We start from the raw sequence: 17,305 nt of genomic DNA, 5'->3' as shown, positions 1-17,305 counted from the left end.
GTCAGAGCAATCTCACTTCTTCCTCTGAGACAAAGAGCTGCTGCCCCAGAATCCCAGCACTGCATGGCCAGTGACATCTACTTTTGCTAAAATGTAGAAACAGTGAAAAAGAGATAAAGAAAGATGTGGTGAAGAGACGACTAGAAACAACAGAAAGAAAGCACAAGAAAGGGCACAAGATCTGTAAAGACAACTCTAAAGAAAACAGAAATAGCAATTCCTCAAATGTACTTTGGGAGGATTAAAGATATGGGGTCCAGGGTGGACAGCAGGCTCAGTAGCTAAAAGCATGTACTGTTCTCAGAGGCTCGAGTTCAATTCCCAGAAACCATGTCATGTACATCACAATCATCTGGAATTCAAGCTCTAGGGATTCTAACACCCTCTTTTGTTCACTGCGAGTAACTGTCACTTATGTGAACATACATCCCCAATACACACACACACACACACACACACACACACACACACTCACACACACATACACACACACAATTTTAATTTACAGAAAGAAAAGAAAGAGGGAGTCCATTCTTCCAAGATGGTTTGAGATGCTGAGAAATAGAGATGAAAAGAATGGCATCCTGGGAGACCTTAGCAGACCGCCAGATAATGCCTGTTCCAGCCTCCCCCTGGCATAGGGGCTGAGAACTCAGGGCCTGAGAGTGCCCAGATCCTGCCTCCATGTGGTGGTGAGCGACCTCTAATTGAGCCTACACAATCCCTTAACTGGGATTCCATGAGGCCCCTCCCAAGGCCCTGGGGCAGACCTGATTTTGGTAGAATAAGTCTAAGATCTTATAGCAAACAGCCTGAGAGGGTGGGTTCTGACCTCCATCAATGTAGCATCTGTGATCTCAGCGTACCACCATACAGTGCCCGTTCTGGACTTCTGCTGGCATAGGGGCTGAAAACTCAGCAGACCACTGAGAGTCCTAAAATCAGGCCCCCCCCCCTTAGTGAACTTCACAAATTTTCTCTGAGTTCCCACTAGCAAACTCGAAGGAATTTACTTAGAAGGAAGCCTGAGTGGACCTGACTGGAACCTGACTTGGCCTTCTGTGAGTGCTCCTGAATAGCTAATCTGAAACCATCAGTTTGATCCAAAATAAAACTTGAGAGACCCTGAAACATGGACCAACCAGATTTACATAACCAGTAAGAAAAGGAACAAGGCACACAAATAACACAAACAGAAGCAAACTTCAACTTAATTCTCCTATCAGAATTACAAACAACAAAAGAAATTCACATGCCAAAATCACAACTGAAGAATAAAATGGAAAGCCAAAACACTATGTCCCCACCAAACTCTACCAGTCCTGTAGAAGAGTTCTACAAGGAGAACCCCCTAGAGAAAACCCAGGACACTGAATTTAAAAGAACAATCATAAACATGATCAAGGAATTCACTGAACAAACAAATCACAAATCAAAGAACTAAAAGTTAAGGAGAAACTTCTGAATGAATTCACAAGAGATAGAAACATTGAAGAAAACTCAGGCAGAAATGAAGAAGGAAGTGCAAAACTCAATAAGCCAACTTAAAACAACAGCGCAAAGCCTCACCATTAGAATGAATGAAATGGAAAACAGACTATCAACATTGGAGAATAAAGTTGAAGAACTGGACCTCTCAAAGATTATGAAAAATTGAAAAAAAACAAAGGAATGGAATATGCAAGAGATGTGGGACACCATGAAAAGAACATACCTACATATCGTAGGCGTAGAGGAAGGAGAAGAATTTCAGATTAATGGTAGTGACCAGGTCTTAAACAGGATTGCAGAAGAAAATTTCCCAAAATTAAAAAAAGACATCCCCATACAAATACAAGAAGCACATATAATGCCAAATAGACAGGATCAGAAAAGAAACTCCCCACATATCACATATCTGACATATCACAGTGAAAACACTAAGTGTACAGAACAAAGAGAGAATACTGAAAGCAGCAAAAGAAAAACAGCAAGTCACAAACAAAGGAAAGCCCATCAGAATTACAGCTGACATCAATGCAAACTATGAAAGCCAGAAGAGCCTGGACCAAGGTATTTCCAGTTCTACATGAGAAGAGATGCCCCCCCAGAATACTTTACCCAGCAAAAATGTATGCATAGCCTCAGGTCATTTCACATACTTCAGCACACCCTCAGTTATCTTGGTAAGTAAGGTCAGTAAATTCATTGGTTCCCCAGTAAGACTCTAATCAAACACTGGTATGACACTAGAATGTTAAAAGGGGATAAGCATTGCGTAGTAACCCCAGGTAAAGAATTCTCACAGCAGTTGGAAAATTTATTTGTTAATGTTATTATGTCTCATAATTATTAAAAAAAGAAAATGAGAATGTAAAAGATGTTAAAAGGATATGGGAATGGGGACACAGAAAAAGACAGAAAAAGTGAGAAAGACTAAGCAAGTGATGAAGGTTTGTGTAGGTTCGTTATAAATATAAAGGATTAGACAAAAATAATACACATAATCTTAAAATTTCTAAGGTCGTAGTTTAGTCAACTAGTTCAAGAACAAAATATATATCTAGTCAAGGTTTATCTAAGAATATGTGGTTTTTACCCAAGCCTTATCTACACAGCACATGGTAATTAAAAGTACCAGACTGGTAGAACTAACCTCATTGGATGTTTAACAGCCACAGTTTGAGGCCTATACTTATCTGGTCAGAGGGACTTAAAGGACATTTTTTGCTCCTTGCCCTCCAAGTTCGACTAAGTTCCAGGGGGCTATGGAACATCTCTCAAAATGTCCTGTAACTGTGGTTAGTCACCTGTGCTCTTGTTCAGAGAGGTCATGGAGACCCTACCAGATTTGAACCAGTGTCCAGTCTACAAAGAGGAAGGTCAACTCAGGGGAAACATTTCCTCCATGCTTCCAAGTGAAGCCAGCCATGGTCAAGCACGACTTTTGACTTACCATTACATAGACAGAACTGGTTAAAGAAAGGAGCCCCATGTGACCCCTGAGGAACAGATCCTCAAACGACCTGAAGTGTAAAAATAAATTGACTTATTTGGGCCAACTGTATGGTCTTAAACACCCAAAAGGAAAGTATAATCAAAGAGTAAAGTGATTAGTATATTTCTTCAAAGAGTTCAAGGGATTACACTTCCCAGACATTAGGCTTAAGTCTCTATAAAAAGTTGGACAATTATTTCTCATTGATGATTTTGTTCCTTATTAGAAAACACTGATCAGATGTAAGACTTCAAATTTTGGTCTCCAATACTATAATACCCACCTGTAGCTAAGGGAGACAACCCACTATTGTTCTAAAATGGTGGCTAAATTTATTTTCTCCCCCTATCTAGAAGCCTTTGAGAAGGAACTGACACTGATTCTAACCACTCCAACAGCTATCAAAATGCCTGAAAGCAAATTCTGAAGCCATCATTCTAGAGTCCAGCCTTGGAAGAGAAAAGGAAAATGAGGAGGAACCTAAGAGAGGAATGCTTTTGGAAGCCCTTGTCAGGAAATTCCAATGGACTCTCATATGAACATTTGAAAATTGCCCTGTTCTGACTTTTTTCTAGTTCGCTGTCTAGAACTTGTAATGCTAACTACTCTTGCGTTACTTCTCCTTCACATCTCCTCTTCACCAGTTACAGGCTTTCTTTTCTTAGATAGACCCACTGAAGGGGTACTCCAATTGCCTCACCCTGTGTCCCTGTTCAGCATGGAAGAAGCCAGAGCGGTCTACATCCCAATTCCCTGTCAGCAATTTGGGTAAACTCTGCAGGGGATGGTGTGATAATAGGAGGTAGGAATTGGCTAGGCAATTAGGGTAAAAAGACCCCAATGAAAAGTAGCCAGTTTCTTGGCTGAAAGTCAAAATGTCCTTGGGCCTCTTAGCAACATACTCAATGGACAAAAATGTTGAAAGATTTTGGGAGCTCTTATCCTTAAAAGACTTTAGGGTTACCTCTTCAGCGGGGGGAATGTTAGAGTAGCAAAAGCCCCATTTAAAAAAAAAAAAAAACAAAGGAAGAAAGAGTATGTGAAGTTATCAGAAAAACGTGATGGGAAATATGGGAAGAGTTGGAGCAGAGGGAGTGGGCATGGATTTGATCAAAATATCTTATATGCATGTATGAAATTATCAATAAATTATTTTTTTTTAAATGGCATTCTGGAGAGCACCTAAGCCTTTGAGGAAACTAATGTCTAAGCCTCCAGCCCCTCTAGAATGGAGACTCCTATCTACCCACAGAATTCTTGTATGAGGAAAATACTGAGTATTCAGTTAGGTTTCTCTCTGTTCCTTCAATTCCTCCAAATAAAAGCAAATCCTTTACACCTCACTTAAGTATTTATTCTCACTTTTCTAACGTCAAGATGAGCAAGTGCTGCAATAGCAAGTACTAATTTTAGCAAACCCTACAGAGAAAAAACAACCTATGGAAAAAGATCATTCATCCTGGCTTCTACAATATTTTCAAGTTGCGATTACTTGAAGTCAACCTTTCATATGTGATCATTTAGCCCCATACATAATGTTTGTTCTAAGCAATTAATAGCATTTACTGTATAATTCTACTCTGTGTATTGGTGGTGTGTGCATGTGAGTACAGTGTCAACAGAGGGCAGAGTTGTCGGGTTTCCTTGGAGCTGGAGTTACAGGCGGTTGAGAGCTGCTCAACATGGGTGCTGGGAATCAAACTCGGGTCCTCACGCAAGAACAGCAGGCATTCTTTACTGCTGAGTCAGTTCTGTACTTCTACTTTAAACCAATTTTAGAAAAGTAACAAACCTTGGATGCAGAAATTGCTGAAGAACTTGAAGGTGAAGTATCTCTTGATGTTTTCAAAGACTGGACGGGCCTCTCTTTACCTATACAAGAAAATATATAAGGAAAGAAATAATATAGGAAAAGAAACAACATGAGGAAAAGTAAGATGCAATTTTCTAGCTTTTAAGTTTCCAGTTTTGTAGCTGAACAAATAAAGTCATATATGTGTTTTAATGCTGAAATGTCTCATTACGTTTTTATGTTAACCATCTCTTCGTGACATCACAAAGAAAGTAATGCAGAATCAAAGAGTATCACTCATGGCAGTCGAGGCCACGCCAGTGTCAGATGATAAGCGCAATCACAGAATGTTGAGAAAGGCAAAACACATTCTCAATCATGATGTTTCCTCTTTCCTGTTCCTGATGATCTTTAATACATCACAATGAAAATATTCAGTACACTATTAGTGTGTAGATACCAAGAGAATAGTCAGTCAAGGCTCCGCTCAAATGCCACAGACAAGAAATGCTGCAGGTGCTCCTGAGACATCCATGTCATTAAAAAATTGGAATATTCATTCGGAGCACTAGGCCAATACCTGGCATGAATGATGTTAACAAACATTTGCATTAAATTGCATTAAATTGTTTTATATTAAATTGCATTAAATTGTTTAAAATAAGACTGTCCGAGATAGTCATTATTTATCATTGACTCCTGACAGATACTGTATACCATTTTTAATGGAAATTTAAGCCAGAAAATACATAAAAATTACTGTAGCAGGTTCAACAACCAAATTATTTGTATATATTTAAATAGCTTTAATAATCATTAGAAGTAAGCTGCTCCTGATTGAAAAACATCTTACTAAATAAAATTTGACATATAATCAACCCTCTGATCTTAAATGACGAAAAAACTAAAAATACCAGTTAACATAGGTAAGATGTTTAGAAAGTGGCCACACAAAAGCTGCTGAAGCCTGGAAAGGGGGCAAAGGCCAGGAGAGCGGGCAAGAGCAAAAGCAAAAGCAAAGACCAAACCACCCGCAGGCGGCAGCGGCAGAGCCAGCTTTAACTCAAGTGCTTCTTTAAGCACTTCTTGCCCCAGCTAAAGCTAAGCAAGGTGCAGATACTCAGGCTTCTAACTGACTTGAGCAGAGTGAACAACACCTCTTGCCAGTCCCAAAGATGGAAGGCATTCTCTACAGCACTGGTTTTCAACCACAGACACTTAATTTTGTTATTCCACTTGACACTGGGAAGTGTATAAAGATATTCTTGATTACTACCTGTGATAGACTACCACTGGCTAACATTGTCTACAGGCCAGGGACTGTGACAAGTGTCTGGGTTTGAGAGACAGCCCCACCCATCACCATAACAAAGAATCACCTTGCTTCAAATGTCAGTAACACTGAGGCTGAGACCCTGTGCTCAAGACAGTATTCCGACTCTTACGTGTCTAACAATTTTTTTTAATATTTTATTTATTTTTATTTTATGTGTATGCATGTATTGCCTGCATGCAGGCAAGTGCATCTGTGTCATACAATGCCCACAGAGGACAGAAGAGGATGTTGGATCCCCTGAATTGGAATTACGGACTGTTGTTAGCTGCCATGTGGGTGCTGGGATTCGAACCCAGGTCTTCTGCAAGAACAGCCAGTGTTCTTTACCACTGAGCCATCTCTCCAGCCCCCTCAACAATTTTTTTTTAAAAGACAAAACCTAGATGCTTGTGGTACCATAATTTTTGTACCATAAGAGGCTTTCAAACTAAAAAAGGTTTAAAAGTTCCTGTAGACCTTAAAAATCAAAAGAAACTAATGCAGACCATTAGTATATATCCCCCAAATGACCAAGAACAAAATAATTTCTTACTGTTTCCACTGCACAAGGCAAAACCTATGCTGTGAGTGTCAGTGTACCCACTGCCAAGAGCTCCTGAAGGAACAAGTCTCACAGCTTTTTAGTAGCTCTGGCCTACTTAGCGTGAGAACTTAAACACATTGAGTAGGCACTCAAAATCACGTGAAAAAGTAAATCTTACTTGTCTACCCTTAGGCTGAAATGACTTCCCCATCCTATTCAGTTAAGGAATCCCTTTAAAGAAGATGAGATGCTGGCCCAATCAGCACAGCAGATCATGCTAATTAAGGCATAATTATGTTAGGTAGCTATTCAGACATTAGCAGGCTTGAAGATCACTGGGGATCCCTCTCCCTCAAAACCAGCAGACTAGAACAAGAACTGAACCTGCAAGTGGGTCAAGAATGGGATCTGAATCACACCTCTGGCCCTGAATGGAGACATGACACTGACCTCCCAGAAGGTCCTAGGACTACTACCTAGCTGAAGAGGTAGACACATCATCGTCCCCTTCCTAAGAGTCAATCCAAATGGGTGTGTCAATCATTTCAGCAAGACAATATTCTTCAGGAGATGCTATCTGTTCTGGAGACCTTAGAAATAGTACAAAGTGTGGAAGGAGCAATGGTCTCTTTGTTCGTTCTCACCTTTCTGAGTGCTCCTCCTACTTCTGTAATGAACTCTACTTATGTTGTGTGGCTCTGTGTGTCTCATCTCAAATTCTCTCTAAGCAGATCCTGAGGATAGGGAGCCCGGGGAAGGCTAGAGTGGAATTCTGGTGCCAATAACAGGCTCGATTTTAGCAAGCATTAGGTAGGACACAGGAAAAAACATCAACGTACAGATACAAAAGACACAAACAGCTCAGACACCTGTTAATCTTTTCACTTTGCTTTACAAACAAGACACCACTACTGGAGTGATGCCAGATATCATTCCAAGGAACCTTGGAACCTTTCCTGATTTTCGATGCTCAAAGGCTAATTTAAGCAGATATCAACGAATGCTGTTGTGCAGAAGCAAAGAACACTGAAGGACCAAGCAGGTGGTTTATCATATCCACACACTCACACCTGTTCCATAAATGAATGGGGCAGGCCAGAAGCAAAGGACAAAGGAAACATGGGCAGCAAAAGAAGCCAGCAAGGAAAGCACAACCACCCCTCCTGCCAGTGGCCTAGCAATGCCCACCCTTCCGCAGGTGGCTGGGCAGGCACAGCTGGCCCAGACACCAACTACCTGCTCTTCTGCTCTACTGCTATGCAGCCCTGATGACAGTGGGCTGAGGGAACAGTGCTTTCCCCATTTCCATAGCCTCTATGAAATCAAGCTTCCCACCCCTTCAAAATCCCAGATCGGAACCTAGCTCCAAACTCACCTCTGTCTGGATTTCTTTCATTCTGTCGTTTGTAGGAAGCACCGACACACGAGGGCTCTAGGGAAAGGTGGGCAGGGAGGAATTAACACCAGCACCTCTTTGCCCAGGAGGAGAAAGGTAAGACCCCAGAAGTAGAAACAGAGAAAGGAAGTTCTGAGCATTTGCTGGTTAACTTTAAACTGTTTCCTGACCTACCTTCAAGCTGGGCTGCTTGAGCAACTACCACTGAACATAAATCAAAGCACAAGAGGAAAAACCACTGCTCAAGGTATAGCAGTCAAGCATGCACTGAGCAAGTACACGTGTGAGCATTCTCAATGGCTACCAGAGAATTGACAGACACCTGGATAGCCCTGAGCGCCGTCTTCTTACAGAAGAAATGTATACTCCTCTATGTTCACTTAGCAGAGATAAGAGGCTTTCTGTAAGCACCCCTTTATCTATCTAAAAATGAATCTAGTAATGTGTTTAACTAGAGTTAAACACTCCAACCAGACATTCACCAGACAGGCATACCATCGTTACTTTTTCTGAAGACTCAGACTACCTGAGACTGGATGTGCATAGTAAGGAAACATTTTCATTTTCCATGCATCCCTCCCTTCACCTGCCCATAACTTGTTAACAGCTCCCCAGTAGAAGTCACTAACCTCTATTCCAAAGTTTATCAACTTTGATTATCTGGCCCTTACTTGGGATAGTCTTGTGTGTAACACATAATAAATTGTATGTTTTTCCCTGTTGACCCATCTCCTGTCAGTTTAGTTGTAAATTATGAACCATGACAGAACAGAAAGAAGAAATTTTAATTCCCTAGAAGTTCCAAAGCCAATCAGAAGTGTGAAGAGGACACCAGGCATAGACATCATGGCCAGAAAGGAGAAAGGAAAGGATGAGACAGTATTATAAAAACACCGCTAAGTAGATACAGAGCACACGTTACTCATGACTGCAAGTACCAAAGGTTCCCAGTCAAAGAACGGTTGAGACTCATTAGAGGGTGGAGAAGGAGTAAGTCCGTCAGCCTGGTGAAAAATAAGTCACCATTAGAAATCAAAAGCAACACTGGGAAAGTTTTTAAAGAGTCATTCTGACTTGGTCTCAATAAATAATAGATTTAGTACTGATTAAATACAGTAATAACAGTCTTGCTGATTCCATGCAAAGTCTCTCATACATGGATTTTCTGCTGAAATGTATTTACAGGTATGATCCTGGTTGAACCCTTAATTATCCTTTACTTGGAATCTCAAATTTTGTTAGCTTCTTGTAGAAACAAAAAGACTAAAAATAAAGGGCTGAAAGTAAAAACCAAAGGCCCTACCCTCCAACAATCAGTCCCTAGCTGTTTGGTAACTGACTCAGCAACTGTGATGCCTTATACAAACAACTGGGACCTAGAGAAGGAAAATGGTGGTGTAAAGTTTCCTACCTAACAAGAAAGTGAGCTCGTCATCACACTGTCCACTTGTCATCAGCTCAGAGAAGACCCACAGATATGGTCCAGGAGACAAGGCCTGGCAACTTGTCCTCACTGCTGTCAAAGGACCACTCTCTCAGGGCAGCACTTGCTCTCACACCCTACCCTCAGAACTGATCACTGTGCTTCTGTCCAGTATTACTCTGTATTAAAACTTCTCTACCACTTCCCGTCTGATGAACACCTTGTGTCTTGAGCTCATCATCCCAGCAGGTCACTTTGGAGGCCTGTCTGGGAACTCTTCTCTTGCCTCTCTAGAGACTGATGTTTGTGGTGGTGGAGGGAACAGCCCCTAAGGGCAATTGAATACTGCCAGGTGGATTGGCTCCTGAGTGAGATTCCCAAGACCTCTGGGCTATGACTACAGAACACTGGCTGCCTACTGGAACATGAAGCTACTGTTCTTGGCAATCAGATCTATTCTGTCATAACTTAGGAAAGGACTGAAATTCATTACATCCAAGTCTTCACTGGACCCTCAGCTAAGAGGAGGTACTGCATGTGCCTCACCAGATTCTCTTCCACTAGCCCCTGCTCAACCTTTCAGCTTCTCTGTCACCTCTTCCCTGATACTCCTCCACTTAACCACTGTTCCCACCTCCCCTCTCCACCAGTCCCTCACCCTATCCAGACGCACTCTCCTTCAGAGAAAAGTTAACTGCTATTCATCTCTCAAACATCTACTAACACGAACATGTTTGCTGCATTTCCACCTGTCTACATAACAAGCTTCACATTTGATCTTCTGCCTTCACTGGGCCCCTCTAAAAGTTAAGGTTAGGCTCTGTGCCCCTGCAATATAAGTCTTCTAACTTGCCTTTACTAAGGGCATATACTCCAATTAAATGTAACCAGGTTTTAAGTTCTCTGGTTTCTTGTACAAGTGGGCATAACTGTGTCCAAGCAACTGTTTATGTCACTTTGTCTGTTTATCCAGTTGTCAGCCTGTGTCTATGACTTGATATATGTTATATACCTTTAGGTGCATGTTATATGGTATGTTTACACGAAATCCCCCACAAAAGGATTTAATTTAAATTGACCTATAAGTAAATAAGAATAAATATAAGCTTAGTCCAAATTCCTTTTACTTCCTAAGACAGGAACAAATCTAACAAATTAGTTATTTTAAACTTACAGTAGGGAAAGGAAGTTAACCTGGCCTTACATAAACAATGTCATCAGGCAATTTAAGTTAAATGTTAAAGGATATTTAGCTAATAGCAATTTAAGCTTTAATACCATTCCCCAGCTACATCTGTTATATAAAAGACAGACTGATCAAATGTGGCTGTGTCCAGGCTCTTAACAGAAAAACCTAAATTACATCAGGAATTTTATAGAAGTAATACAGAAAGAGCCTGAGGTGGTGGCATATACATTTATCCCCAGGACTTGGAGGCAGGCGGGTCTCTGTGAGATCAAGGCCAGTCTGGTCTACAGAGTGAGTTCCAGGCCAGCTGGGGCTACAGGGAGACCCTGTCTTAAACAAACAAACAAAAAACCACACACACTCAGAAAAGAACCAGCAAATATGAGGTATAAAAGGGACCAGGAAACACCTCTAGAAGGCTCCCACAGCTCTGGTAAGACGCCAAGGAAATCCAAGTGGTTGGACTCCAACACTTGTACATTCTGCAAAGAAGATCATCATAGAGGAAATGTCCTCATGCTCCTATATGGTCAGCAAGATTGTGGCCCCTCTGGTAAGGGGCTCCTGAAAGTCTCTGAAAGTAACCTCCCCAATAAGGCACCTCAACTGACCATAAAAAGTTATTTTGTGGCTACCTACAAAGTCTGTTGAACATCCAACAGGAAGGTATAACCAAAAATAGTACTTCAAAATAAAATTCTACCAACCCCCAACCAAGAGCGTCATCCTGATCTGGCTCAGCTGGGAGACAGATCCTCTAAAAATTCTACAAAGACAGTCAAGTAACCAGCTATTGCCTATTTAAAAACTTTACAAGGGCCTTCCATTGAGTCTCAGACAGCAGAATCAACAAGTACCAGATTCTTCTTTTGAACTCCACAGCTTACTACAAATTTTAAATTACATTGCTGCCAGAGTCTAAGCCTGAGGCCTCTCTGAAACATTCCTGTGGAGACAGTTGACCTTCCCTTAGTGCTAGACCAGATTTACAAGATTCCCTACATTCCCACCTAGGGGCTGGTTCACAGATGAAAGTAGCTTCCTGACCGCCCACCAGATACAAGCTTTTAGTTTCACAGCAAGCCCCACAGCAGCCATAGAATCTGGGCCCCTCTGGGTAAACAGCTCAAGAGCTACACTACTCCATCTCTTCAGATGGGGGCAGGAATGAGATTCATTTACACAGATTTGACCTACCCTAACCCAAGCCCATGCAGTTATCTGAACAAAAAGGGGCCACTTCACTGCTCATAATACTCTTATTAAACATGTCTCTGAAATACTGACCCTTCTAGAAGCCTGTTTAAACTCAGGTGGCCATTATGCCTGGAAGCCCGACAGAAGACCCACTCTGGTACTGCTCTGGGTCCCCTCAAGCCAATCAACAAGCTAATCAGGCAGCCTGGCTTCCACTCCAAACTGTCTTAGATCCCAATCCCAATCCCTCACCCTCAATACATACTCAAGAGACTCCATAAGTTTATGATCAGGGCTTCATAGCCACCCCAGAGGAATGGTTTCAGAGCCCGTCTAACCTTACTTCCAAGTCAGAAGTCAAACTATTACTCCTTAGATGCTCCCAATGGAAGACACTTGACAATTTTTATCAGGCTAAGCAACAGGAGGCCAAAGTCCTCCAAATTCTGATTGAGCCTGTTTACATTGCCAAGGAAATTCCTCAGATCTTGTGGTCTATTTGCAAATCTTGTCCCACTAGTTTTCAGGGCAACCCTGAAGGGGCCCTCAGATCTCTTTCCCTTTTACGGTCTGTCAAGCGAAAGGGAACTATACCAGGGAAAGACTGGCAAATAGATTTCTAATAATCATCAGCTTTGATCTCCAGTATCACTTATGGAGGGAGGAAGCTCTCAAAATTTAAGTATTATCTACATATAGCCTTGTACCCTTAACCTTCCAGGAAGCTCAAAATGCCGAAGTTAACTCTTAGAGATCTCTTATTAAGCTCCCACTCAAGACTGGACAGTTTTGACTCATTCTTCTCAAAATCTGCATCTTTATAATCCAAGATTACTCCCAGTCTACAACCCATCCCAGACTCTTTACAGGAAGCTCTTCCTTGAGACAAATACTGCTCACCTGTCTCAGTGTATCACTAGGACAGACAATCAAGGCTGTCACTGTCAGGGTAAGTGCAACCCCAAGCCTGACTCCACTGTTTGAGATCACCTCCCTACATAACCCAAAAGTCTGGGTCGAGCTTTAAACCCTCCTCTAGGCTAAAAAGTCTACCCACAGCCGACTGAACCAAATAAATAGAGTGTTCCTTGTGTGTCCAGCTGTAGTCAAGTTACAAGGCCTGTCACTGTGAATGCCTCTATCCAGAATGAAGACTTCCACTACAAGCTAAAGCAATCTATTCCTGTTAGCCTCTTAAAGATCTCCTTTTACAAGCTGAAGAGATGGCTCAGCAGTTAAGAGTACTGACTGCTCTTGCAGAGGACTGAATGGTACACTACATATAAGAAAGTAAAGCACTCATATACACATAAAATTTTTTTAGAAGATCTCCTCCTGTTCCAATGAGACCAAGGTGAATAAAACCAACCTTCAAATACTTCCAGACTCTAGCAGACACAGATGGAGGCCATTACTTTCCTGGAGTTATGATCCTGTCCCCACACCTTTACCACTGTATTCCAACACTGCTGGACTCCCAGACTTCTCATCTTCATAATTACCACTACATCTTCCTACCTTCCAGAGGTCCTACAATAACTCATCCTTTTTATTCCTGTTCACACCCCGTGTCTTGTTTTCCACTTCACTGTGTTTGGTCTCTGCTTACCTAACCTTCTACGACTGATATCCTCCAGGTTACAGGCCACTACACTGAAGATGGTCAAGCCTTTTATGCCTGCGGTCCTCCCAAACTCTAACAGATCAGCAATGCCAGCCAGGGGCACTCTATCCCCCACTTCCATGCACCTTATGAAGTAGCTCCACAAAGGAATTCTTCATTCCCTGTCAATGATTTGACTTCTCTGTCAGGGGGAAAAAAACGCAGAGATTTGAAAAAAAAAAAAATCTCCACTCTCCAATGATTAGACTCTAACTTCTTGGGACCTGACTCTGCAACTTGTGGTGCCTTATACAAACAGCTAGAGCCTAACCCTACTGACCTCTGGCACCTCATCCCAAATGTCTAGTCTCAGGAAGGAAAAATGATGTTATACTGCTTACTGCTTAACAGGACGATGAGCTACCTACCTCTTATCTACACAATGGGGCACCATATAGGCGGCCTGTGAGACAAGGCCAATTAACTTCTCCAACTGCTATCAAGTCCAGCCTTTCCTCTCAGGGGTGTGACTCTGAGGCTTCGACCCCTGGTTTCTGTCTACACTATCTGTTCTTTTCTGCCTCCAAGCTCTGCGCTGTGATCCACGGACACCTCTTTGTCTGCAAACTATTAATGAGTGGGCTTTCTAAACAGCCTGAATACACGAGCCTAGGTAGCCAGATATTGTCCAACAAGGACAAACGCCTTAAGATTTATTTCAAATACTTTTACCATAAATGCCAAATTGTCAATTTTACCTTTCTTCCCCCCTCTAAAAAAACAAAACACTTGGCATTGACATTGGTAGTGACTTCCCTTGAAAATATGTTTCAAGACACTATGCAAGTGCTGCTGTGCTAGCTTCCCAATGCTGCTGCTCAGGGCACGAACCTTTCATCATTATCCACTGGTCTCTCTATCGTTCTTCATGGGCAGCTGGCTTTTCTTTTCAGTGAGACACACTGTGAACACTGCCAGTGCTCCTTTCATGTTTGTGGCCCATAGCGGCTGTTCAGTTCAACATGACAGGCATTTATTTCATGCAATATTGTCTTTATTTAATAATTCTATTTAATTTTTAAAAATATTTTATTATTTTTATTTTACGTGTATGAACATATTGCCTGCATGTATGTGAGTGCACCCGTGTCATGCAATGCTGTAGAGGTCAGAAGAGGGCTTCGGATTCCCCTGGAACTGGAGTTAAGGACAGTTCATAGCCGACATGGGGGTGCTGGGAATAGAACCCCGGTCCTCTGTAAGAGCAGTCAGTGCTTTTAACCGCTGAGCCATCTCTCCAGCACCTATTTTATTTTCTTATCCTTATATCCATTTATTTGATCTTGTTTTGGTGTTCATTTCATTAAGCTGCCTCAACTTCATCTTTAAATCAAACCAAGAGATAAGGTGCTGGTTTCAGCAACACAAGTACTAAAATTGGAATAACATGGGGAAGATTAGCATAGCCCCTGTGCAAGGAAAACATGCAACTCATGAGGCATTACATATTGGGAGGGGGTATAATAAATAGTTCAGAAATAAAACTAAACAGCTATAGCCACCTAATTTTTGACAAAGGTTAAAAACATGTATTGAAGAAAGATAGGCTCTTTAACAAATAGTGCTGGGAAAACTGGTTTTCTATATGTAGAAGTCGTCAGTTTTCACCCTACATGAAAATCAACTTAAAATGGATTACAGATCTTAATATAGACCTGAAACTTTGAAATTACCAGAGGGAAACAGACTAGTCACTTGTGATGCCAGATTAAGGATGGGCAAGGACTTTCTGAAAAAGACTCTAATAGCATGGGAAAAATCTCAAGACTTGACAAATGGGATTACATGTAATTAAAAGGCTTCTGCACAGCCAAGGAAACAATTATCAGCATGAATAGACAGCTAGAGAATGGAAGAAAATCTTTGCTAACTATTCATACGATAAGGGATATTATCTGTAACATAAAAAGAACTAAAAAATTAAACACCAAAAAGTCAATCAATAAATGTACTAATGCAGTGAACATATGTGGGGACCTAAAGGCCCCACCTTGCAGAAGTCTGAGAGGAAGTTACTGTGGGGCGCGGCCTGACTTGTTTTAAAAGTCTCAATGGATACTTCTGCACTGCTGAGGAGTGCATGATCAGCACATGACCATCCTTAAGATACACCCTGGGGGAGGGGGGATTTCTAGGTGCCTTTATAAGCTCTTTAACACCTGCAATAAATGAGTCCCTGCTTGACTAGACTCCCCTTTACGTCTGATCATCCCCGGTACTGGGGGCGGCGTAGGCTGGCGAATGGCGCGCTTACTCATCCCCAATCATCACTGCCCAGGGGTCGCTGGCTCGAAACCCCCGGCAACTGGCACCCAGCGTGGTGCTCAAAGGAAGTTGAAAAGAAAGAAAGAAAAATAACAGATTGGGGCCAATCAGAAAGTTCGGGGTAAGTGAGACCCGAAAGATGGGTAACGCAACTATTAAGCTTGAGGACCCGGCGCTTAAAGCACTGACAGATATGGTTAAAAGCAGGGGACTGGATCTGTCAGATACAGTAGCTCAAAAGGTTTGGGCAGAAGCGATTCATTTGGCTCCCTGGCTACTTGGGACTAATATTTTTACTGGGGATACATGGGAATCATGGGAAGAGTTTGAGGAAGAATGCAGAAATGCAACAGAAGTGAAACCAAAGGCGGCCAAAGTAACAAGCAGAGCCTCAGGCATGCCCTGGCCAGCTTCAGGGCCTCCCAGGACCCATGAAAACAAGACCCATGGATGCCTTTTTCAGAAGGCCGGGGTGGAGCGGAGCACACACCTTAAATTAACGTGTGCGTGAGGGGCCCAAGCGAAAGCCGGGCGGGGGATCGCCCCCGCGCCAGCAGCAACTGCCAGGCGCATTTCAAAAAAAAACCACCGTTGGCTGTGCGTTGCGGCCGGCTCTGGGACAGCTGGGAAGGCCCGGTTTGGGGAAGGTGGCTTGCGGCGGGGGGGGGGGGGGTCCCGTCTGCCCTGTAGACAGCAATGCTCACCGAATCTGATGGGGGCAGATTTGGAACTGCAGTGGTAGATGAGAAACCAAAAGGATATGTCCACACTTGTGATGGCTCAGCTCAATTCAAAGAACTGATGGCCACTGCTTTCTGACAGTATTCAGACTCGTATGCTCCTTAAGGAGAGAGAAGCCCCTATTTTCTTACAGCATCTTAGGGGGCACCAAAGATTCCCTGGGCTTTTATCCCAAGACAATGCAGAGGCAGACAAGATGGCTTATTGCGTACAGGTACCGCCTGTACAACAGCCAAGGGTAAACCCCAGGGGACTCAAGCCCAATACCTTGTGGCAAACGGATATCATACACTATGCTCCTTTTGGAAAGCTTAAGTATATTTTTGTGTCCATCAGCACTTTCTCACATACCTGTTGGGCTACCGCTCATACGGGAGAGAAGTCTAAACATGGTCAGTCTCATTTTTTCCAGTGCTTTGCTACATTGGGACTGGCCAAAGAATTAAAACTGATAATGGACCATGTTTTGTGAGTAAAAATTTACAAGGTTTCTTTTCACTTTGGGGAATTCAACACAATACAGGAACTCCCTACAATCCCCAAGGTCAAGCCATTATAGAACGCAACCATCAAAACCTAAGACTTCAGTTACAAAAACAAAAAGGGGGAATGAGCCCCCACCAACAGTTGGGTATGACCTTATTCACTATTAATGTTCTTAATTTTCAAAAAAATCAGTTGGAATCCCAGTTTCAAAAGCATTAGGGATGACAGGAGCAGAGACCTGAGGTACAGGTAAGGTGGAAGGACCCCATTATGGGGCAATGGAAAGGACCAGATCCATTGCTAACCATGGGTCAAGG

The 17,305-nt window shown here is 42.4% G+C and overlaps 1 protein-coding gene and 1 non-coding gene across 15 annotated transcripts in view; one reads left to right on the top strand and one right to left on the bottom strand.

Annotated features, from left to right (window-relative positions):
• Pphln1 (periphilin 1) overlaps positions 1-17,305 on the bottom strand; it is a 143,061-nt gene that overhangs the window by 72,252 nt on the left and 53,504 nt on the right. For 8 of the 14 annotated variants that reach the window (XM_008844847.3, XM_008844853.3, XM_029569193.1 and 5 more), the window contains 2 exons: positions 8,004-8,060; positions 4,770-4,849 (listed from right to left, as the gene is read on the bottom strand). In XM_008844847.3, coding sequence (XP_008843069.1) covers positions 4,770-4,849; positions 8,004-8,060 — 137 coding nt within the window. The remainder of the gene's footprint in view (positions 1-4,769; positions 4,850-8,003; positions 8,061-17,305) is intronic. The other 6 variants (XM_029569197.1, XM_029569194.1, XM_029569192.1 and 3 more) reach the window with 1 other exon arrangement.
• Positions 14,844-14,949, top strand: LOC115072348. The gene has a single exon (XR_003851394.1). It is a non-coding gene; the product is annotated as a U6 spliceosomal RNA (small nuclear RNA).

Source organism: Nannospalax galili, unplaced genomic scaffold (genome assembly GCF_000622305.1).
Source record: "Nannospalax galili isolate Female #2095 unplaced genomic scaffold, S.galili_v1.0 scaffold1022, whole genome shotgun sequence".
NCBI classification, from domain to species: domain Eukaryota; kingdom Metazoa; phylum Chordata; class Mammalia; order Rodentia; family Spalacidae; genus Nannospalax; species Nannospalax galili.
Note: the sequence above shows the minus strand (reverse complement) of the source record. Positions and strands in the feature narration are given on the sequence as shown.